Below are 24,337 nucleotides of genomic sequence, written 5' to 3' on the forward strand. Positions count from 1 at the left end.
CTGGAGGAGGGCAAATGTTGTCCCTATTTTCAAAAAGGGGGAAAGAGAGGACCCAAATAATTACCGCCCAGTCAGTCTGACATCAATACCAGGGAAGATTCTGGAGCAGATCATTAAGCAAACAGTCTGTGAGCACCTAGAAAGGAATGCTGTGATCACCAATAGTCAGCATGGATTTCTGAAAAATAAGTCATGTCAGACTAACCTGATCTCGTTTTGTGACAGAATTACAAGCCTGGTAGATGAAGGGAACGCAGTGGATGTAGCCTACCTTGATTTCAGCAAGGCATTTGACAAGGTGCCCCATGATATTCTTGTAAAGAAGCTGGTAAAATGCGGTCTTGACTATGCTACCACTCAGTGGATTTGTAACTGGCTGACTGACCGAACCCAAAGGGTGCTCATCAATGGTTCCTCTTCATCCTGGAGAAGAGTGACTAGTGGGGTGCCACAGGGTTCTGTCTTGGGCCCGGTCTTATTCAACATCTTTATCAGCGACTTGGATGATGGACTCAAGGGCATCCTGATCAAATTTGCAGATGACACCAAACTGGGAGGGGTGGCTAACACCCCAGAGGACAGGATCACACTTCAAAACGACCTTGACAGATTAGAGAACTGGGCCAAAACAAACAAGATGAATTTTAACAGGGAGAAATGTAAAGTATTGCACTTGGGCAAAAAAAATGAGAGGCACAAATACAAGATGGGGGACACCTGGCTTGAGAGCAGTACATGTGAAAAGGATCTAGGAGTCTTGGTTGACCACAAACTTGACATGAGCCAACAGTGTGACGCGGCAGCTAAAAAAGCCAATGCAATTCTGGGCCTCATCAATAGGAGTATAGCATCTAGATCAAGGGAAGTAATAGTGCCACTGTATTCTGCTCTGGTCAGACCTCACCTGGAGTACTGTGTCCAGTTCTGGGCACCACAGTTCAAGAAGGACACTGACAAACTGGAACGTGTCCAGAGGAGGGCAACCAAAATGGTCAAAGGCCTGGAAACGATGCCTTATGAGGAACGGCTAAGGGAGCTGGGCATGTTTAGCCTGGAGAAGAGGAGGTTAAGGGGTGATATGATAGCCATGTTCAAATATATAAAAGGATGTCACATAGAGGAAGGAGAAAGGTTGTTTTCTGCTGCTCCAGAGAAGCAGACACGGAGCAATGGATCCAAACTACAAGAAAGAAGATTTCACCTAAACATTAGGAAGAACTTCCTGACAGTAAGAGCTGTTCAACAGTGGAATTTGCTGCCAAGGAGTGTGGTGGAGTCTCCTTCTTTGGAGGTCTTTAAGCAGAGGCTTGACAACCATATGTCAGGAGTGCTCTGATGGTGTTTCCTGCTTGGCAGGGGGTTGGACTCGATGGCCCTTGTGGTCTCTTCCAACTCTACGATTCTATGATTCTATGAGAAGCCAGCCAACGCTCTCAAGAAGTGCAAACTGGCGCAAACAGAGAAGGAAGCAGTTTGTCAGAATGGGAAGAGATTGGAGCTGAGCCAATCCCTTCTAAGACTAGGCTAAGGGGAGGGCTGTTAGACCGGAAACAAAGCAAGAGGCACAAAGTGAGAAAGTTCAATATCTTCTGTAAACAGAAGGGGTCTTCGGTGTTGGAAAAAACACCCAGGAAGGCCACCACCTTCTCAAGACACCGGGGCGTCTCTCCGATGGTCACTCTCCGGCTGTAAATCTCCCGCAGTCCAGAGAGACTGGTGATAAGCAACCCCTCCCTCCTGAGAGGAGCACACTCGTCTTCTGGCATCCCATTGCAGAAGAAAGAGTCATTCAGTAGCTCTAAACTAAATTTATTTTACGGTCTATATACAAAGAATCCATCAGCATGTCTGTGCTCTCTCAGCATCAGTACAGAAAAACATCACACACAGAAGTGAAACTAAAGTTCCAACAGTATTGACTTCCTGTCTCACGCTCTCAGACACTCACATGATATAAACAACATAGTGCTACGTACTGGAGCAGCACGGGTGGATAAAAATCCTAACATCACTCCCCCATTTTTAGGTAACCCTCACTGTGAAAGCTACTGCAGCATCAAGAGACAGAAACATTTGTCATACACATAGTATACCCCTGTTGTACCAGTTCCATTCTTGGAACTACCAGCAACTGGATTGACCAGTTCAAACCTCTGGTTACCTGTCTTCCATGGGACTAGAGCCTTTGCTCTATCTTGGTCTGAGGAAACAGTGTTGACCCTTGCAACCTTCAGGTGTGGCTTTGTCTCTCCTGTGGACAAACCTTGTACTCACTCAAGACCTCAGTGTCTGGTTTGAGCTGCTAGCCACAGCTATACATGCAACAGCTGTGTTAGCAAACTCCTGAGAGTACCTCTTGGGTGGCAATCCCTTTGTGACTCTCTCAGATCTACGTATCAGGTGCAAATCCTCTTTGCTGGCTGGTTCTTCCTTGGGACTTTTGAGAGAACCATGACCAACAGTAAACAGTGGCTCTGGCAATTCCAGTTCGGCCTCAGACGATGGCCTGGACATTGCTTGTGTACCTCTCTCAATAACTGTGTCATCTGTACTAGAACTCTCAGTGGTGCTTTCAGTGTCACTCTCAATGTCATAATCTATATGTGTGTTGGCATTTATGGGGAAAGTGTGGAGAAACTCTCCTGTCATGGAGTGCATTCTACATTCCTAGTAAGAATCACTGTGTCAGAATCAGGCAATAAAACTCTGTATTGACCTTTCTCATAACCCATGAAAATGCCTTGTCATCGTGACTGAGGCTGTGTTAGAGCCGTCTGGAGCTAGCTGTTGTTTTGACAATAAATCATCCCTTTTAATTAACTTCGCTTACTGTGTGATCAAGCCAGGGACTGGACTCCTGACAGAAGGCCACCAACCCAGATGGCTTTAAAGGAAAATCTGACAAATTCATGGAAGCAAGTGCTATTTATTTATTTCTTTATCATCATTCATTCATTCAATTTATACACCACCCTATCTATACCTGGAGGTCTACCAGCCATGATGTCTTTGCTTCTGCCTCTACAGTTGGAGGAACCCACACTTGCATTGTAGAAGGCATCTGATAAGGTATGCTGGCACCTCAAGATTCTTCGCCACGTTATTGCGGACCTCTATGGTGCTTCTGAGCATTTCAGCATTAGCTGAGAGACTGTAAGCTAACATAGCCTGGAAAAAACTATTCCTAAAGGAGAGTTTGCAATCCCAAATGCTTGTATTTATTAGCAGACTATATAATCCAGGGGCCATCTAAGACTGCTTGATGGATCTATGTGTGCATGCATGCACATATTTGTGTGTGTCCACTATGTGAGAGAGAACACGAGGTGGGCACACCAACTTTGGGGCATGCCCACTGCATTCATGCATCGCCCTGGGAGACTTGGCCAGGGGTGCCTGCAGTGTTGGAGTCAAGGGTTAGGGTTGAATTCAACCAAAAAAAGACCCAGTGAAATTAATGCACCTAAGTTAGTCCATGGCGTCTCCCTGTTGTTGTTGTTGTTTAGTTGTTTAGTCGTGTCCGCCTCTTTGTGACCCCCTGGACCAGAGCACGCCAGGCACTCCTGTCTTCCACTGCCTCCTGCAGTTTGGTCAAACTCATGCTGGTCTCTTCGAGACCACTGTCCCACCATCTCATCCTCTGTCGTCCCCTTCTCCTTGTGCCCTCCATCTTTCCCAACATCAGGGTCTTCTCCAGGGAGTCTTCTCTTCTCATGAGGTGGCCAAAGTCTCCCTACTTGTTCCTTTTCACCCTTGGGGACCCAAGCTCTCCTATTCAAATTTTCACCATGCAGGGACTCTCCAGATCTGTGGAGGAGAATGTATGGGGCAGCAGCAGTTGCAGGAGAAGGCTGCATGGCCGAGGAGGAATGGAAGCAGGTGCAACGGGCTCATGATCCACATTAAGCTGAGGTGTGGACAAGCCCCATTTGATGGACAGCAGAGCCAGATCAGAGTCTGGTGATGCAGTGCCTTGGAATTCCACTGGAGGGCTGGAGCATCTCTCTGATGGGCTGTCTCAGCCCCTAGGAATTGGCTCCTATAAAGACTGTGTGGGGTAGGGTGTGTGCTTATAACCCCGCCCCCATGAGTATCTTAAGAGAAAACTTGTGGTGATGCCACCTCCTTGAATTCATCTCTCACAGGTGCAGATAAAAGAATCATTTTGCAGTGGACAAAAATTACTTCCTATTTCTTTTTGTGGATGCAGAGAGTGACGACGCAATCTGTCTCTTATGTGTGTCCTTTGGGGATGAGGGAAGAGGGACCTTGGAAACTGAGAAATGAGAGGGACAGGTAGATGAACCGTTTATTGATTTATGGCGTTTGAGTAAGAAAGACTCCCAGAGCAGCTTACAAAAAACCCAATGAAGGTGGTGCTTACTTCTCAGAAAAACAGAGCAGACAAGGAAAAGGGAACAGGATGGAGAAGGGAAAGATGGGTGGAGAATTTATTCATCAAATTCATGTATTTAATGTACTCAGGGTATTTATTCAGGAACGGGGAGATGCACACATGGAGTAGAGGTGCATTTTGGTGGGAGGATGGCAATGGGGGCCTTTGTGGTGGTGGTGGGGGGAGAAACTTCAGCCCCCAGCCCAGGAAGCCTTTCAGAGGACCAGCATGTTTTCCTCTGCAAAGTCCTTCTCAGGAGTGTTTCCACATGGAAGTTTCCAGAGAAAAGACGAAGGCCGCAATTCACCCATCCGGTGGGGAGAGGGGAGACGGACCTGCCCTGTTAGGACCCTCATCAAAAAGTTCTCATGGAGCAACATTCCAGGACCATAGCTGGCGGGAGTTCAAAATGGCGTCCAACTTTGGTACCACTTGCATTCCGGGGCAAGAAAATAATAATAAAGCAATAGTGGAGGATTTGGACTGATTACAGGGGTGAAATTTTGACTGGTGGAGTGGTGGGGAGTAACTCACCAACCAGTCCATTGGAGCTCATTTTGGTGAGCACCATTTTTCTTTCCAGTTAGCCTCCGAGAGCTGTTTGATGGTGGCAGTGTGATGGTGCGTTGCTCGAGATTGCCTCTGGGTGACTGCTGGGGGAGGAAGGCGGGTGCGGGGGGTGCGGTGCACACTGGGTGTCAGTCATGAGGGTGGGTGACATCACCGCGCCACTCCCAACCCCACCCCACGCTCGCCGCATGGGAGGCGCCCCCGGACACTGGCTTTGTGGACAGGAGGCAGCTAGGGACGCTCGCCACACGGGCGGCTAGCTGTGCCCCCCCCACGCTCATCATGCGGGCGGCTAGCCCCGCCCCTACGGGCCAGTTGCCCCACCCCCACACTGCTCCGGGTGCAGGGGCAGATAGCTCCACCCCTGTGGGTGATATCAAGTTTTTACACAAAGAGGGTAAGAGTAGTCTTTCCACCTGCCCCATGAAGACCAAACTGTTAGGAGTTCAGCCCACACTCGAGTAGGACCCTGGCAGAGACACATGCCCGACTGGCATGTTCCCTCCCTCCCGGTCGATCGTTTGGGAGCTTCATAAGCTTTCTTCAGCCCGAACATCACAGAGACTGATGCCAACCGACACCGGCACATTTAGGGATCCGCAGAGTTTGCGCAGTTGTGTTGACAGACCTCAGCAACTCAGCATTTTGGCTAATCTACTTTATTTACATATAAACGCACACGGAGCACTGCAACATGGCTCCTTCTCTCTCTAGCATCAGACAAAAAAGAGAAAAAGAGCAAAGGACAATAGTCCCACTTCACGGAACACAGTGACACAAACATCCTGTTTTTGTCACTTCCCACTCTGTGGAGTCAAAACACACACCGTCATGTGAAAGACAACAATCTCATGACTGCAATCACGGAGCAGGAATTCTAATGCAAACATCCCAGTAGCCTCATTCTATTTCACTTCCATTGACCCCCCACCCATCTCGTTCTCTCCCTTCTGCCCTCAGAGCATTGCCTACTTAACTGAAGGGAAAATATATGAATGGATGACTCTTGGGGTCCCTCCCAGCAATACAATCCCTTGATTCAAAAGCGAAGGATCTCCCTGCATCTAGCAGCAGCTGGAAAACACTCTTTGACTAAAGGAGAAATCACCAGGGGAAATAAAACCTGAGAACCTTATTTTTAAACATTTCTTTGCTGAGAGGAGGGGCAAAGACAAACCCCAGAACCTGCCGAGTTATGAGTTATGCTAGATAGGAGGTCTGCTGGGGGATGGTGCACATGCAATTCCCCCTTTAAAAAGCGCAACAACTTTGGGCCATCTCCCCTCATTTTCTTTAAATTTAGTCCCCCAAAATAGGGGGCGTCTTATACACAAAAAAATACGGTATTTGCTGCCCCATTTCCCTTGATGCCGTAAGCCCGTGCTTATTTTGCTTCATGGTTCATCCAGCCCTAGTCTGCCATCAAATTTGCCTGCTGCCAAAAGAAGACTGTCGTTCTCACATAATAAACGCAGCGGCAAACCTGATGATCCTTGCTAGAGATTAACGCCACCTCTTTGGAACATAGTTTACAACATTCTGATATTCCTGGAGGTGTTTCAGGTTGCCTATTCCTATAGATGACGTGTTCTTCATTCAATGTGTACATCAGGAATCCCTTTTTTTACTTCCTTCAGATCCTTTTCTCTCTTGATGGTTTTAGCTTTCATCTTTCCTGACAGCTGGACAGATATCTCCTCCCTTTTAAGGAACATTTTACAAGACCTCTGGGAGTCCTCCTTAAACCACCGAACCTTTGATATGCCTTCTGGTGCCATCAGCACAGCTGCAGAGTAGGCTCAGAAGAAAACTTTGGTTCTGGAGAAAGTTTGGATGGTATTATTGTTATCAGAGAGTAAACACTAGGGATAAGGATCCCCATTGTCCAACAGACAGTTCTGAAGAAGCAGGGATGTTTGCTCTTCAAATCCCCAAGTAAGCAGGCCTTTGTTGACTGAAAGTGATATCTAGGAAGCGTTTTCCCCCCTTCCATCTACCACCTGTAACTTCAGAGTTTAGAAGATGCACCTATTATGTTGGCTAGTAGCCAAGATTTGGCCACCTCATGAGAAGAGAAGACTCCCTGGAAAAGACCCTGATGTTGGGAAAGATGGAGGGCACAAGGAGAGGGGGACGACAGAGGACGAGATGGTTGGACAGTGTTCTCGAAGCTACCAGCATGAGTTTGACCAAACTGTGGGAGGCAGTGGAAGACAGGAGTGCCTGCCGTGCTCTGGTCCAGGGGGTTGTTTTCTTACAAAGGTTGTTTTCTGCTGCTCCAGAGAAGCGGACACGGAGCAATGGATCCAAACTACAAGAAAGAAGATTCCACCTAAACATTAGGAAGAACTTCCTGACAGTAAGAGCTGTTCGACAGTGGAATCTGCTGCCAAGGAGTGTGGTGGAGTCTCCTTCTTTGGAGGTCTTTAAGCAGAGGCTTGACAACCATATGTCAGGAGTGCTCTGATGGTGTTTCCTGCTTGGCAGGGGGTTGGACTCGATGGCCCTTGTGGTCTCTTCCAGCTCTATGATTCTATGATTCTATGATTCATGAAGAGTCGGCTAAACAACAACAAAAGTAGCCAAGATGATTATGTTCTTCCTCCACAGTTGGAGCTGGTATGTCTCTGAGTAACACCAGCTGCTGGAAACCACAGGACGAGAGAGGGGTCTTGGGTTTGAATCCTGCTTGCAGGTTTCCCATGATGGACACCTGGTTGGCCACTGTGAGAACAGGACATGGGACCACATAGGTCATTGCCCTCCTTTCTTATAGTCAAGAGTCCTACTTTGTAGTCTGCCAAATGGTACTGCCAGGGTACTGCCATCAAAAGGGGGAAGGGGGGCAGAAGAGCACAGGGAGCCTCCAACGTTGCTGAGCAGGAGCACTTGGTCAGGCAGTGGAGAGAGTCACACCGGAGGAAGCAGAGGGGGAAAGGAGGGGCAAAGCGAGGCAAAGGCTCACAGATGTTACTGTGAGCCCAAGCACCTTGCTCAGCCAGGCTGGACGGGAAACAGACATGCTGCTTCTGTCGCCCAGTTTTCACAAGGGGGTCAAACATAAGGAGGGGAGGCGGAGATTTGGGGTGTCTAAGTTCTTATGCTGGGGAAAACAGGAAGAGGCCACTCTCGGAATCTGCAGGTGACTGAGACAGACATGAACTTTGGGTTTCTGCGCTGTACATAAAGGTAAAGGTAAAGGGACCCCTGACCATTAGGGGTTGCGGCCGACTCTGGGGTTGCGGCGCTCATCTCGCTTTACTGGCCGAGGGAGCCAGAGTACAGCTTCCGGTTCACGTGGCCAACATGACTAAGCTGCTTCTGGTGAACCAGAGTAGTGCACGGAAACGCTGTTTACCTTCCCGCCGGAGTGGTACCTATTTATCTACTTGCACTTTGATGTGCTTTCGAACTGCTAGGTTGGCAGCAGCAGGGACCGAGCAACGGGAGCTCACCCTGTTGCGGGGATTCGAACCGCCGACCTTCTGATCGGCAAGTCCTAGGCTCTGTGGTTTAACCCACAGCGCCACCCGCGTCCCTTTACACTGTACATAGTTTGCACTAAACAAAACCTGTAAAAAGCAGGTCGGAGTCCTGGCTGTTTACTCATGAGCAACCACCTGCAAACCTGACAGGTACCCTTTTTTTTGCACTAACTGCGACCTGGGAGGAGGCACTTGACCTCAGCACACAGATAGAGTGTTGCCTCGCAAGACGAAATTAATCCGTTCTGCGAGTCTCTTCGTCTTGCGGTTTTTTTGTCTTGCGAAGCACGGCTATTAGCGGCTTAGCGGCTATTAACGGCTTAGCGGCTTTAAGAAAAAGGAAACAAACTCGCAAGAACTCGCAAGTCGTTTCGTCTTGCGAAGCAAGCCCATAGGGAAATTCTTCTTGCGGAACGACTCAAAAAACGCAAAACCCTTTCGTCTAGCGAGTTTTCGTCTTGTGAGGCATTCGTCTTGCAGGGCACCAATGTATATCCCAGCCACTGCCAGTCATTCTGAGATTCACAAGCATACCCTCCAACATTCCTCCAAATGAAAATAGGGACATCTTACACAACAACAACAACAACAACAGCAGCAACACAATTTTATTATTCATACCCCCCCAATCTGACTGGGTTGCCCCAGCATATATTTTATAAGAATTCCAAGGTCCCAAATATATATATATAAAGTTCATAAATGTAAAAGGCAAACACATACATAAGTATCTAAACCACGTGTCTGACATAGTACAGGAAAGCAATCCTGAAGCCATTTTGACTCTCCCAAATTGACCTCAATATATTTCTCCTTTGTCTTTTTGCTTGCAAATCATGTCTTAAGGCCACATTTGTGTATGGATAGGGTGAGCCTGTGACCTGGATTCAGGAACTAAAAGTATTAACCATCACAAACGAATGCCCAGGCTGCCCAAGTGAAGCAATCATTGACCATTATCAGGTATCCTGACAAACACGATTTCTGCTGGAAGCTGCCTCCTTCTGTGATGTATGTATGATGTTTTTTGGGGGGGTCTTGGACGACAGAGTGGGCAATTTCAGAAGTCTATATAAGGGCTTGTGCACCATTGTTTGGGGTTCTCCTCCCTCCTGCGTGTGGTGAGTGAGGACCCTGTTGCAACAGATTAATAAAGAACATGCTTACCAGCCGCTTTGCTTCTCAATATTCTCTGGCTGGCCTCTGTTATTTTCTCCTACCGATAGGGAACCCACTTAAGGACTCTAAACGGGCTCTTGGATATCCCACAAGGGGAAAGGAGCAGTTTCCCCCCCTTATAACACATATAAAAACATAATAAAACATTTTATGAGTAAACCATCTTGGAGATCCTTCTATGGCTAGGGAGCGATATCATCTGCCCTTTTAATTGACGATGACCTTAAGCTGCAGGCGAGTGACTCAGCTAATAATGCATGTTATTTCTTCACTTCATAGCTTTTTATCCTGCATTTGGGGATAATCTCCTGCATGGCAACAATACAAAACACAGTCTGGAACTCTGAAGCATTCCCAAAGCCTTAAAGTTAGCCAGCACATCAAAACAAGAGTCCACACAGTGCAGTCATGAAAACATGATATTAGCAGACCCAGAACGGCACCACCGTATCAGCCGCCTGCTTAAAAACAACCTCATAAAAGCAGCAGAGAACAGATGCTCAGAAGAGGAATCTCCTTTGATCCTAAAGTCAGCAAACATTCTGGAAATTTCATCCAACGCAGACATGGCTGGGGAGAGGGCACGGGGCTCCTCTTCCTCTTCTGAGGTCTTTGTGTTGTGGGGGGTGTGTGTGTGTGCCTTAAACATCTGTTGGGTTACCCCAGGTCCCCTTCAGGCCCAGGCACCCAGCCCAACTGACTTCCCACCAAATGGATGCTTTAGCTGAGATTTCTGCATTGCAGGGGGTTGGACTAGATGGCCCTTGGGGTCCCTTCCAAGTATGATTCTGTGATTCTAGGAAACTGTTACTTGGAAATCAAAAGCAAAACAAGACTGTAAGATGTGGCCAAGTTTACAGGTGCTTCTGCCGACACCCCAATGTCAATCTTCAATATCTCAAGGCAAATGACAATACCTCAAGGACCGCCTCTTTCCATATGAGCCTACCCGGACCCTGAGATCATCTTCTGAGGCCCTCCTTCGTGTGCCTTCTCCTCAAGAGGTTCAGAGGGTGGCAACACGAGAACGGGGCCTTCTCTGTAGTGGCTCCCCATCTGTGGAATGCTCTCCCCAGGGAAGTTCGCCTGGTGCCTTCATTTAGGCACCAGGCAAAAACGTTCCTTTTTAACCAGGCCTTTGGTTGATTTGATTTACATCCTATGCCCTCTTAGAATGTGGTGGATTTTTTTGGGGGGGGGGTGCTATTGGGTTGTTGTTTTTATGTATTTTGTGGTTTTGTATTTTGATTTTATTCTGTGAACCAGAATAAATGACAGGCAGGGCCACTGCCGACTACAAAAGGTTGCACGAAGATCGACAGTTTACAGAAGCAGAGAAATATTAATGGAAGAAAATGAGCGTGGTGACACAACATTGCTGATCTACAGTGGTGCCTCGCAAGACGAAAAGAATCCGTTCCGCGAGTCTCTTCGTCTTGCGGGTTTTTTCGTCTTGCGAAGCAAGCCCATTAGAGGTTTAGCGGCTTAGCGCTACAGTATTAGCGGCTTAGCCGGCTTAAAGATCAGCTGATAAGCGGCTTAGCCATCAGCTGATAAGCGGTTTAGCGGCTTGGGAAAAAGGGGGGGGGGAAAGGAAAAAAACCCCGCAGGAACTCACAAGACATTTTCGTCTTGCGAAGCAAGCACATAGGAAATTCGTTTTGCGAAGCACCTCCAAAACAGAAAACCCTTTCGTCTAGCGGGTTTTCCGTCTTGCGAGGCATTCGTCTTGCGGGGCACCACTGTATTAAGTTCAGAACCTGCCCTTCCTCCTCCCAAGTGAACCTCGGTGTGACAACCCTTAAATGGTAAAACATATAACCAACTAGACAAGCAGGTGAACAATATTTCGGTAGCCAAACAAGGGGCTTAATCTAAAACAAAATAGCAAAGCATAAGACAAATTCAAGAGGGTGAATAAGGCTATCGGTGGCTACTAGACACAACGGCTATGTTCTCCTTACCCAGTTGGAGGCAAGAAGCCTCTGATTACCGGTTGCCAGGAATCCTAGAAGGGAAAAGTGCCACTGCTATGCTCAGGTCGTGTTTGTGGGCTCTCCCTTGGCACTGTAAGAACAAGATGCTGGATATCTGAAGTAGTGTCTCCACCCCCATCGTTCTGCCCGGATGCTGAGGTCCAGCTCCGAGGGCCTTCTGGCAGTTCCCTCACTGAGAGAAGCCAAGTTACAGGGAACCAGGCAGAGGGCCTTCTCGGTGGTGGCGCCCGCCCTGTGGAACGCCCTCCCATCAGATGTCAAGGAAATAAACCAATATCTGACTTTTAGAAGACATCTGAAGGCGGCCCTGTTTAGGGAAGCTTTTAATGTTTGATGGAGTACAGTATTTTAATATTTTGTTGGAAGCTGCCCAGAGTGGCTGGGGAAACCCAGCCAGATGGGCGGGGTATAACTAAGTTGTTGTTGTTATTGTTATTTGATGGGTCCCCCTCCGGCCTGATCCAGCAGCCAGCTTCTTCCTTGTGTTCTTATTGTTGTGGGTTTGGCAGGGGGGGTCAGTCTGGATGATGCCGGGAGTTCCTTCCAGTACTTGGGGTCCTGTGCTCAGTAAGGGTTAGAATCGAATACAGGATTCAGTTGCTAGTCACACGAGTTTCTGTGTTGGAGAATGACTTTAGGTGACCACTGGATTGTCCTCCTCAGCATCCCGGAGAAATGTGCCAGTTTTCAAGAGCTACATCTAAGTGAGGGGGCCCTCCAGGCTTTCCTTCACCCCCCCCAACCAGCTGCTAGATAGCAGAACAACAGCAAAAGTTGGGGTGTGAGAGCTGAGCTGGAACCAGGCTGGAAGCTGGAGACACGGAAACCTGCTTGCTCTGTGCAGGATCGGACTACTGCAATGCACTCTCCGTGGGGCTACCTTTCAAGGTGACCTGGAAACTACAACTAATCCATGCTCCGCCTTCCATGCTTCCACACAGCGCTTCTAGTCTTCTCCCCTGATCGGCCATTGAATGCCCACAATCATGAGATATAGGAACTTTCCATGATAGCTTGTGGCTTTTAAAAAGAAAGTCTCCTTTGAAGCCTTGGAAGACCACACTTTGTGTTTGGCAATCGGTTCTGAAAAAATCCTTTTTAATTATTATTATTTTATTTATGATTTCCAGTTTTATACATTTCAGTAATTTTACACTCATTTTAACATTTCAAAACTCGACTTCCTTCCCCCTCTTTCTGCCGTTCTTGAAATTAATTTTTTATATTTTCTGCATATTCCAAGTTAACTTAATTTGCTCATTTATTCATCTGCTTTAAATACATACTCTTATAAAACTGCAGGTTATTCAATAACCCTGCCAATGTTCTTATTTGTTTACAGTTTATTTGTAAATATTCAACAAACCCTTTCCATTCTTTTAAAAATATGTTTGTTATCATGATTTCTTACTTTTCCGGAAAGTTTTGCCATTTCTGCATATCCGATAAGTTTTTGTATCCATTCTTCTTTCTCTGGGACTTCTTCTTCTTTCCACTTTTGGGCAAAGTTTTCCTAAAATTTTCAATAAGGTTTAAAATAATAAAAAGAAATTCCTGGGTTATCTGATGGTGTTAGCCACTTGGAGATGCTTTTGTAAAATAAAAAACCAACTGATAAATTTAAATAAGAATAATGGTGGCAATGGTGATGATAGATGGAGATGATTTTATTTTATTAATGCATTTGCACCCCATCTTTCCCCCCAAGCAGCTCAAGGTGGAACCCATGGCTCTTCCCTTCCTCATTTAAACCCCACAACAACCTTATGAGGTACGTTAGATGAAGAAAGGAAGCATCTCCATTCCCATGGTCACCAAGGGAGCTTCATGGTGGAGGTGGCATTTGAACCCAGATCTCAGTCCGACGCTCTAACCACTACACCTCCGCTGCCTCCCCCCTGCTGTTTGCTGTTCCGCAAAACCTGTCTGCTTCCATTGAGAAGTTTCTGCATGTCAGTACCTCACTCCTTCCAGATTATCAAGAATGTATAAGAATTTGGCGAATGCTTGTATATCTGAAGTATATCTGAAGGAGCGTCTCCACCCCCATCGTTCTACCCGGACACCGAGGTCCAGTTCCGAGGGCCTTCTGGCGGTTCCCTCACTGCGAGAAGCCAAGTTACAGGGAACCAGGCAGAGGGCCTTCTTGGTGGTGGCACCCACCCTGTGGAATGCCCTCCCACCAGATGTCAAAGAGAAAAATAACTACCAAACTTTTAGAAGACATCTGAAGGCAGCCCTGTTTAGGGAGGCTTTTAATGTTTGATGTAGTACAGTATTTTAATATTTTTTTGGGAAGCCGCCCAGAGTGGCTGGGGAAGCCCAGCCAGATGGGCGGGGTATAAATAATAAATTATTATTATTATATTATTATTATTGTTGTTGTTGGAGATGTGGAGGAAATAACGGTGACATGATCCACATGTGGTGGACGTGTGAAAAGGTTAAGATGTGTTGGGGGGAAATATACGATGAATTAAAAAAGATGATGGGGATAACCTTTATTAAAAAAACGGAGGCATTTCTATTAAGTATTTTAGACAAAGAGATCCCAAAAAATTCAAGTGAGTTATTCTCGCATGCAACTGCAGTGGCTCAAATACTCGTGGCCAAGGGATGGAAAGATCAGGAGGCTCCAAAAATAACAGATCAGCAAATTAAATTACAGGAATTTGTGGAGATGGCTCAATTGACTAGCAAACTCAGAGGAAACTCAAAGCAAAAATTTGCAGAAAAATGTGATGGTTATGGAAGATATGTTCAAAAATACAATAATAGTTTTGACTCTGTGCTAGCGTTCGAGTGACAAAGGAAGTAAAAGGAGGTGGATAACAATTAAGGATTTATTATGTTTTCTGAATGTATTGGAAAATTTATATAGAAAGGTTTCTTGTTTTGTGTACACTCAATTGTAAGATAAAACATATGCAAAGGGACTTGACAGGAAGTCAAAATTGAAGAAAAGATTTTGTAAGATAAAATATTTATTTTCATTATTATCATTATTGTTCTTTTTGTGTGTGTGTCTTGTATGGGATGTTTGGGAGGAAATAAGACGGTAAATAACAAACAACAAACAAAATATTGATGTATGTGATTTTTATTTCTCAGTTGTATTTTGTGGTAGTACGGTTGTAATGTTTTTTGTAATATAAAATCATTCAATAAAAATTATTATATATTTTTTTAAAAAAGAAGAAGTTTCTGCATGTCATGAATGTCCCTGGACATGTTTTAACTTTGCACTGTTCCTTTTATTTATTTTAAAAAAACAGAATAGTCCTTTTTTGTGCTGCCAGCTGCTGGGCCAAGAGGAAAAAAAAGGAGGGGTGTCAGACTGCAGTGACAATGCAGACATAGAGAATCTCCCATCGCCTCCTTTCATCTCCAGCTCCTGCCTTTGATCTCTCTGATAAGAGGGCCATCCCTGTCTGTCCGGTTTGCTGAATCTCTCTAATCTCTTGTTTGCTTTGGGCGGGGTGGGGGCTTTTGGGTTACATCTGCCACATGTCCTGCAGAGAGCCGGATCTCCCCAGATGGAGGGGTATAAAGGCAGCAGAAGCCACCCATCCCCTCCATCGGCTGACCTGCAATCGCCTCCCTTTGGGAAAAGACGGACAGGTGAGTCTCACCCGCTTCCTCTTCCTTTTCCCCTTTATGCTAGAAAGCAGCAAGCTCTCCTTGTTTGATCGGTGGGTTTAGCCAACTGATGTTTGGCAGAGGATTAATATTTTTATTCCTTTTTTTGAAAAAATCATAGCCCTTTAGCTGGAGATTCGCTAGCCCCTTTGAGCAAAACTGGCACCCAACGCCGAGCCAAAGAGCTCACACAGAAGCATAGCTGTCAACTTTCAGATTTGAAAATAAGGGATCAGCAGCCTCAAAAATAAGGGATCAGCAGCCTCACCTGTCCCAGGGACAGTCTACGGGATATCTAACAATCTGGGATAGCAGCGGGAAGCAGTGGGAAACGGCACTGGAATAAGGGAATTTCCCGCAAAAAAAGGGGAGGTTGACAGCTATGCACAGAAGGGAAACTCTGTGTTTGCTAGACCAGTTGTTGGCACCTTGCAATTAGGTGCTCAGCAGAACAGCAGCACCTAGAAAGCACAATGGCTTTGCCCTGTCCCCGCTGCTTCCCCCTGGAAAACCTATTATTTAGGGATAGGTAAAGGTAAAGGGACCCCTGACCATTAGGTCCAGTCGTGACTGACTCTGGGGTTGCGGCGCTCATCTCGCTTTATTGGCTGAGGGAGCCAGTGTACAGCTTCTGGGTCATGTGGCCAGCATGACTGAGCTGCTTCTGGAGAACCAGAGCAGCGCAAGGAAACGCCGTTTGCCTTCCCGCCGGAGCGGTACCTATTTATCTACTTGCACTTTGACGTGCTTTCAAACTGCTAGGTTGGCAAGAGCAGGGACCGAGCAACGGGAGCTCACCCCATCACAGGGATTCGAACCGCCAACCTTCTGATTGGCAAGTCCTAGGCTCTGTGGTTTAACCCACAGCGCCACCTGCGTCTCTTCTGTAGGGATAAATCAGAGCAAATGTCAGTTCAGAGAAAACCCCGTAGATGTTTGCTCTGATTCAACGGTAAATATCAGGTTTCGTCAGGCAGGGGAAAGAGGTGGAGCAAGAGCAAGTCTGGATGAAACCATAGAATTGTAGGGTTGGCAGGGATCCCCAGGGGACATCTAGTCCAACCCCTTGGAATTGCAGCAAGAGAATCCCTGACAAGGGCTGGCCCGGCTGCCAAGATGCTATTGAAGTACTCAGAGGCATACGATTTAATTTACGATATCTTTATTGTCATTGTCCCTTGCGGAACAAATACAAATGCTTACAAAGTGTAATAAGCAAAAAATCTGCCCTTATTCCTTTATGGGGGACACAAAAGCCCTTATAGAGTCCTTAGTAGGTTCTCCATCGGTCGGAGAAAATAACAGAGGCCAACCAGAGAATATTGAGAAGCAAAGCAGCTAGTAAGCCTGATCTTTATTGACTGTTGCAACAGGGTGCTCCCCTGAGGAGGACCCCGAACCAAGGTGTGCCAGCCCTTATGTAGACATTTTAAATTTCCTGCCCTGGAGCTCAAGACCACCCCCCAGATACATCATACCTACATCACAGAAATGTGGTCTACAACAGAAATTTGAGTGTTGTTGTTTTTCCTGTCTGGCAGGTTTTCTGATAGTGCCTTATCTGATTGCCTTTCCTGGTAGTCTGGCCATTCCTTTGAGATGGTGATTTCCCAATTCCTGAGACAATGGGAAGGTTCCCTCACCCCCTCCCTCCTTGCAGAGAAAACATTTGGTCAGATTGGGAGTCTAAATGGTTTCAGGGAGTCAAAATGGATTCAGAAAGGTCTTCCTGTGCTGCTCCAGACATTGGTACATTTATGAACATTTATTATACAGTGGTACCTCAGGTTACATACGCTTCAGGTTACAGACGCTTCAGGTTACAGACTCTGCTAACCCAGAAATATTACCTTGGGTTAAGAACTTTGCTTCAGGATAAGAACAGAAATCGTGTTCCGACAGCAGCAGGAGGCCCCATAAGCTAAAGTGGTGCTTCAGGTTAAGAACAGTTTCAGGTAAAGGACCTCTGGAATGAATTAAGTACGTAACCAGAAGTACCACTGTATATATAAGACCTTATTTTTTTTATTATTTCAAAAGAAACAAACAGCACTGGCCACCCCAAGCCGTCAGTTCAGGGATGGCAAGGCTGTCTGCAAACATTTCTGCTTCTGGCACTGAATGGGCAAGGACCACAGAGTCCTCCTCTCTTCTCCTGATTCCTCTTCCTCTCTCTCTGCCTTCCCAGAGCTGAAGAAGAAGCAAGAAGATGGGCCTGGTTTCCTATTTCAGCCTCGGGCTCCTGGGATGCTTAGTAGTTGGACCCTTCATGAGTGGTGAGTTCTCCCGAGACCCCAATGGGGAATTATGGGGCCCCACCCTAGGCATGGGCACCCTGAAGATTTTAAGGGGATCATCCTGGTCCAGTGCCCATTATTATTATTATTATTATTATTATTATTATTACTATTATTATTATTATTATTATTCCTGCTTTTTTCTTTAAAAATGTTTAGGGGTACTCTCATTTTGGCTCAAGAAAATCACCCTTTTATAGTTCAAATCGGGGAAAATAAATGGACAAAAGTACAAAGATTCACAACATGTTTAGGGGTTTGCGTAGCCCTGTGTATCCCCAGAAAAAAGCACTGATGGTGGTGGTGGTGGTGATGAGGTTGAATTTACACCCTGCCTTTTCCCCTAACAGGGACACAAGGCAGCTTACAGATAAAAATAAACACAGCTAAAACCCCCTTGGGGAGGGGAGAACAATAATTTTAAAAGCAATTAAATTTTGATAGTATATATGTGTATACTGGTGTGTAAGAGAGAGAGAGAGAGAGAGATCTAGCCAAACATACAGATCATTGCAATAAAAGCAACACAGCGGCTGCGCTTTCCTTAAAAGCAGTCCGTTCCCAAAAGCCTCTTGGGGCAAGAAAGCCTTTGCCAGCGACAAGGAGGGGCAACAAGGAGGGAGCCAGTCTGGTTTCCCTAAGGAGGGAGAATCAGAGTTGCCTGGGAGTTTTGGTCCTAGCTTTTTGACTGTGTCATTTTAATTTGTCCACCTCAAGTCTCGATCTGGAGATCTGCACCGGGTTGTATATATAGAGTGAGAAATGTCAATTTGTTGTTGGGTTGGTTGGTTGGTTGCTTAGTGAAAGCTGGTAGTGGTGATGTGTGTATAGTTGGTCAGTCGCTTTTGCAAAAAGACTTTTAAGAATAAAAGCAGAAAGTACTCCGCAAGGATACTTTTCTCGTGGACTCTTTTATGCCGACAAGGGTCCGAGGACCAGGCTGAGGTGACAAAGGGAGGTCAGAACTTTTTTTTTTAACAAACACTGACAAGATCGGCATACAGTGGTACCTCGGGTTACAGACGCTTCAGGTTACAGACTCCGCTAACCCAGAAATAGTACCTCGGGTTAAGAATTTTGCTTCAGGGTGAGAACAGAAATCGTGCTCCGGCGGCAGTGGGAGGCCCCATTAGCTAAAGTAGTGCTTCAGGTTAAGAACAGTTTCAGGTTAAGAACGGACTTCCGGAACGAATTACCGCATTTTTCGCCCTATAGGACGCACCGTCCCATAAGGCGCACCTAGTTTTTTTTGGGGGGGGGAATAAAGGGGGGGGAATTATTTCCCCCCCAGGCGCGAGGCTGGGGCGGGGGAAGCCTGAGCTTCCCCCGACCCCAGCCCCCAGAACAGGCAACTCTCCGCAAGCCGTGGGAGCCCAGTGCCGGGCTCCCGCGCCTTGCGGAGAGCTGCGCGAAGCCTGGAGAGCGAGAGGGGTCGGTGCGCACCGATGCCTCTCGCTCTCCAGGCTTCAGCGAAAGCCTGCATTCACCCCATAGGACGCACACACATTTCCCCTTCATTTTTGGAGGGGAAAAAGTGAGTCCTATGGGGCGAAAAATACGGTAAGTACTTAACCCGAGGTACCACTGTATAAATAAAATAAAATAAAATAAGAATAGCAAATAAGCAAATAAGCCTGCTGCCCAGACTCTTTGTGCCCACCATTGGAATGGGGCGTGCTACCCAGAGGTGCCCTTCCCTGTCCTCCTCTCTCCTAGGATGGGTGGCTGGGGGGCAACCAGGGGTTTCTGTATCTCTCACGATGACGCTCTGTGTCCCACGCAGGAGGGGTCCGTGCTGCGCAGTGTCCCAACAACTGGCTGTCTTTCCAGGGGAAATGCTACGGTTACTTCCCCCAGGAGGTGTCCTGGCAGCATGCAGAGGTGAGCAGTGTAAAACGGCCTCCCCCCAAAATGGGGTGGGAGGGAGCCCTCCCCCTTTGTGGGTCCCACTAGCAACATGAGTAGGGATGCGGGTGGTGCTGTGCTCTAAACCACTGAGCCTCTTGGGCTTGCTGGTCAGCGGTTCGAATCCCCACCACGGGGTGAGCTCCCGTTGCTCTGTCCCAGCTCCTGCCAACCTAGCTCCAAGCTCCTGCAGCCAATCGGAAGCAGCGGAAGCCACCCCGGACGTTTGGCTTCTGAAAATTGTTCAAAAACCGGAACACTCACTTCCGGGTTTTGATCGTTCGGGTGCCGATTTGTTTGGGAGCCAAGGCGTTTGAGTTCCAAGATACGGCTGTATTTATTAAATTTCTATAAGCTAAAAAGTCCCAAACTCTGCACCCTTTCCCCTGTATTTATTAAATTTCTATAAGCTAAGAAGTCCCAAACTCTGCCCCCTTTCCTCACAGGGGAGTCTCCCCACCCCATTGATAATTTTGGTTCTGAACCTTCTCCAACTCCTTTTTGAGATAAGGCAACCAGAACATTACCCAGTATTCTGAATATCTTGGACTCACCTTTTCCCCTCCCTCGACCAGAATGAATGCCAGCGCCTGGGGGGACACCTGGCCTCCCTTCTGGACAGGAACGAGCACAACGCCGTGGCCAGGTTCCTGCAGCAGGCCCAGAGGTGGGACGACGACGACGTCTGGTTCGGGCTCTCCATCCCTGGCAGGGTGAGTGAGAAGCATCATCGCCCATCAAAGAATCATAGCCTTGGAAGGGTCCCCCGAGGGCCATCTAGTCCAACCCCCTGCGATGCAGGAATATGCCCCCATATGCCGCTGTTGCTTGTGGTGCGTGTTGACGTTCAAGCATCCATGTTTCCATGTGGGAGAGGCCAGAGCACCTGAGAAATTGCTGGAAGGGAGAATTCATGCTCTCACCTGAATGCAGAATTTCCACAGCCCCAAACACAGTTATCCTCTGACAGGGCACTTCTGGGGGTTCCCCACACAGCCCCTGAGGTTTGGTCGGCCTTTACTAGGGACCAAGCTTTTGGTGTGGGAGGCTTTGCCCTGTGGAACTCCCTGCCAGGGGAAGTTCAGTGCGAACCATAACATTGTATGTTAGAATTCCTGCTCCGTGATTGCAGTCATGGGATTGTTGTCTTTCACATGGCGGTGTATGTTTTGACTCCACTGAGTGGGAAGTGACGGAGACAGGATGTTTGTGTTCCTGTGTTCCATGAAGTGGGACTATTGTCCTTTGTTCTTTTTCTCTTTGCTGTCGGATGCTAGAGAGAGAGGGAGCCATGTTGCAGTGCTCCGTGTGTGTTTATATGTAAATAAAGCCGATTAGCCAACATGCTGAGTTGCTGAGATCTGTTAGGCAAGTTGCGCAAACTCTGCGGACCCCTAAGTGTGCCGGTGTCTGTTGGCATCGGTCGCTGTGATGTTTGGGCTGAAGAAAGCTTTCGAAGCTCCCGAACGATTGACCAGGAGGGAGGGAACATGCCAGTCAGGCACGTGTCTCTGCCAGGGTCCTACTCGTGTGTAGGCTGAACTCCTCACATTGTACAGTTGGAAGGGACCCTGACGATCATCTAGCCCAACCCCCTGCAATGCAGCTGTCCTATACGGGGATCGAACCTGCAACATTGGCGTTATCAGCACCACGCTCTAACCAGCTGAGCTATCCAGGCTGACATCCCGACCTTCTTTCAGATGCCGCCTAAAAAAATGGTGTTATTCACAGAATCCTTTGAGATGAGTTTCTTTCTACCAAGCAATATTTATTTGTGCATTTGTTGTATTTATTTATTTGTTTTTTTAAAATGTTACGTGGCTCCTTGCTGTGTTCTTCTGAAAGCTCGGCCCCTAAATGTTCCAAATGCCGGTTCCCAGATACATTTCTCGTCTTCCCCATTTGCAGAGCACCAGCTGGGCTTGGGCAGACGGGAGCCCCGTGAGCTACACAGCCTGGGAAAAGTACAAGAGCTATCCTGCCCTGAAAGGCGAACATTGCGCTGCCCTGGATGAGTCTTCAGGTGAGGAAGCGTGTGTGAGAGAGAGGGATTTAGGAGGGTGGCTCTTTTCTGGGCACCAGGCAGCGCTCGCGGCAGGAATCATTCACGCTCGGCACTGTTAACCTGCGGAACTCCCTGCCTCAGGCTGTTGCGATGAGAACTCAGCGGGGCACGACACAAATGGAAATATAAAGGCAGTGTGACATTTGTTAGGTGGGTTCCCGTGGCAACGTTCTGCTTTGTAGCAGGGTCTGCGGTGAACAGGAGGGGAAAGAGCTATGGAACTCGCTGCCACAGGAGGCAACCCAGTCCTTTTTTAAAAAGGACCAATTCATGGAGGCGACGGCTAGCAATGGCTACCGGCCACAGTGGCTATTCTCTATTCCTAGTTGCTGGAAACCACAGGAGGGCAGAGGGCTCTGGTCTCAGGTCCTGCATGTTTTCTTTTTGGAATAGAATAGACTTTATTATTTATACCCCACCCATCTGGCTGGCTTCCAACAGAGTATTAAAATACAGTGGTCTGTTAAACATTAAAAGCTTCCCTAAACAGGGCTGCCTTCAGATGTCTTCTAAAAGTCTGGTAGTTGTTTTTCTCTTTGACATCTGGTGGGAGGGCATTCCACAGGGCAGGCACCACCACCGAGAAGGCCCTCTGCCTGGTTCCCTGAAGCTTTGCTTCTCGTAGTGAGGGAACCACCAGAAGGCTGTTGGAGCTGGACCTCAGTGTCCGGGCAGAACGATGGGGGTGGAGACTCTCCTTCAGGTCTACTGAGCCGAGGCCGTATAGGGCTTGAAAGGTCAGCACCAACACTTTTGGGGCATGTGGTCAGCCGCTGCAAAAACAGACTCTTCGGATATTGGGCAGGTTTCCCAGGACTGACTCCTCCCTCTCTCCCCTTTTCCAGGGTTCATGCTGTGGGACAACGATTCCTGCTATGACCGGAACCCCTTTGTCTGCAAGGTGTAGGCAAGCACACCTGGTGGGCAGGAATCCTGGAAGCTTCAGCACAGACCACAACCTGCCCTGCCCTGGGTGGGTGCCTGGAGGCCCCGGTCTCCTGTCTCCAGCCCTGCACAGACCCCCACTACACATCCCCTTTCCCCCTCTCTCCTCTCTCGAATCAGCACCCCCCCCGAGCTCCCTTGCTCTGACTCTGGATGCCAACCCAGGCAGGCAGCAGCACAGAACCTGCAATAAACCTCTCTTGTGCATGTAAAATGTACCATCTCCGTTCATTTTCTGTGGGGGGCGATGCTTTTTTAAGGGGATACATGGAAATTGGGACCCTCTAAAGCATTGGTAGGCAAACTAAGGCCCAGGGGCCGGATCCGGCCCAATCGCCTTCTCAATCCAGCCCACGGATGGTCCAGGAATCAGCGTGTTTTTACATGAGTAGAATGTGTGCTTTTATTTAAAATGCATCTCTGGGTTATTTGTGGGGTATAGGAATTTGTTCATTTCCCCCCAAAAAATATAGTCCGGCCCCCCACAAGGTCTGAGGGACAGTGGACCGGCCCTCTGCTGAAAAAGTTTGCTGACCCCTGCTCTAAAGCAAGTCCCGATTTAGGGGTCCTAACCCTTCCTTGCTCTGGGGCGGCCTTCTCTCCCCTGGTGTCCTCCAGCTGGTTGGACTACAATACCCATCAGCCCCTGCGTCAGATGGCCACAGAGGCAGCAGATGAGGGGATCTGTAGTCCAAAGCAGCAAGAAGATGCCATGCTGCGAGGTGTGTGTGGCTAGATCAGAGGCCAACCATGCCTGGTTAGCTTTGCTCTCTGTTCAAGCCTGATGGGGAACAAAGTGGGACTGGTTGTGGCAGGAAATGACCCATAGAATCATAGCATTGTAGACTTGGAAGCTACCCTCTAGTCCAACCATCCAGTCCAACCCCCTGCAATGCAGGAATCTCAGCCAAAGCATCCATGGCAGATGACCACCCAACCTAAAACCTCCAAGGAAGGAGGAGCGTCCACAACCTCCCTGGGCATGTTTGCTGTGTGGCCTTCAGGGGATGGGGAGACTTTTCCTTAGCACGTCCAAAGTGATAGCATAGCTGAAGATAAAATCTTGCAGGAGTGAGGAGGCAGGGCTGCAGAGGGCAGACAATGTGGCACAGGGTCAAGAAGGCAGTTGGTAAAGGGACCCCTGACCATTAGGTCCAGTCGTGGTCGACTCGGGGGTTGCGGCGCTCATCTCGCTTTATTGGCCGAGGGAGCCGGCGTGCAGCTTCCGGGTCATGTGGCCAGCATGACTAAGCCGCTTCTGGTGAACCAGAGCAGCGCACGGAAATGCCGTTTACCTTCCTGCTGGAGTGGTACCTATTTATCTACTTCCACTTTGATGTTCTTTCAAAATGCTAGGTTGGCAGGAGCAGGGACCGAGCAACAGGAGCTCACCCTGTCGCGGGGATTCGAACTGCCGACCTTCTGATCGGCAAGCCCACAGCGCCACCCGCATCAGTTGAGGTAGCCCCAAATCTGAAAAGGATTAGGTCGTTCTCATCTCTTGGTGGGGCAGCGAAAAGTATGGACAATGGCACTCTTGGGAAAACGGGCAAAAGGAGGGAGGCCTCTAGCTGGTACAGGAGGTGGTGATGGTTTTCTGGAAACCTGGTATCTTTTCGCAACATTCTCAATCAGAAACATCTTTGGCACCTTCCGGAATCACTCCTGCAACTGTGGCAGAAGATCTTTTCTTCCATAGCCTAGCAGGGTGGGGTGGTGATGGTATGTTTATGGGGAACTGTTGTGGAAATCCAAGAAGAAGAAGAAGAAGAAGAAGAAGAAGAAGAAGAAGAAGAAGAAGAAGAAGAAGAAGAAGAGGAGGAGGAGGAGGAGGAGGAGGAGGAGGAGGAGGAGGA

At 47.9% G+C, this 24,337-nt stretch overlaps 1 protein-coding gene across 1 annotated transcript; it reads left to right on the forward strand.

Annotated features, from left to right (window-relative positions):
• Positions 1-15,128: 15,128 nt before the first annotated feature.
• LOC308486459 (struthiocalcin-1-like) lies at positions 15,129-22,695 on the forward strand. Its single transcript, XM_081023333.1, has 6 exons — positions 15,129-15,248; positions 17,455-17,542; positions 19,347-19,444; positions 20,044-20,181; positions 21,380-21,494; positions 22,382-22,695. The coding sequence occupies exons 2-6, from the start codon at positions 17,476-17,478 to the stop codon at positions 22,441-22,443; spliced, it is 480 nt and encodes a 159-aa protein (XP_080879459.1). The 5' UTR covers positions 15,129-15,248; positions 17,455-17,475; the 3' UTR covers positions 22,444-22,695.
• The last annotated feature ends 1,642 nt before the right edge of the window (positions 22,696-24,337 follow it).

This window comes from Podarcis pityusensis, assembly GCF_964106645.2.
Source record: "Podarcis pityusensis genome assembly, chromosome: 10".
In the NCBI taxonomy this organism is placed as follows: Eukaryota; Metazoa; Chordata; class Lepidosauria; order Squamata; family Lacertidae; genus Podarcis; species Podarcis pityusensis.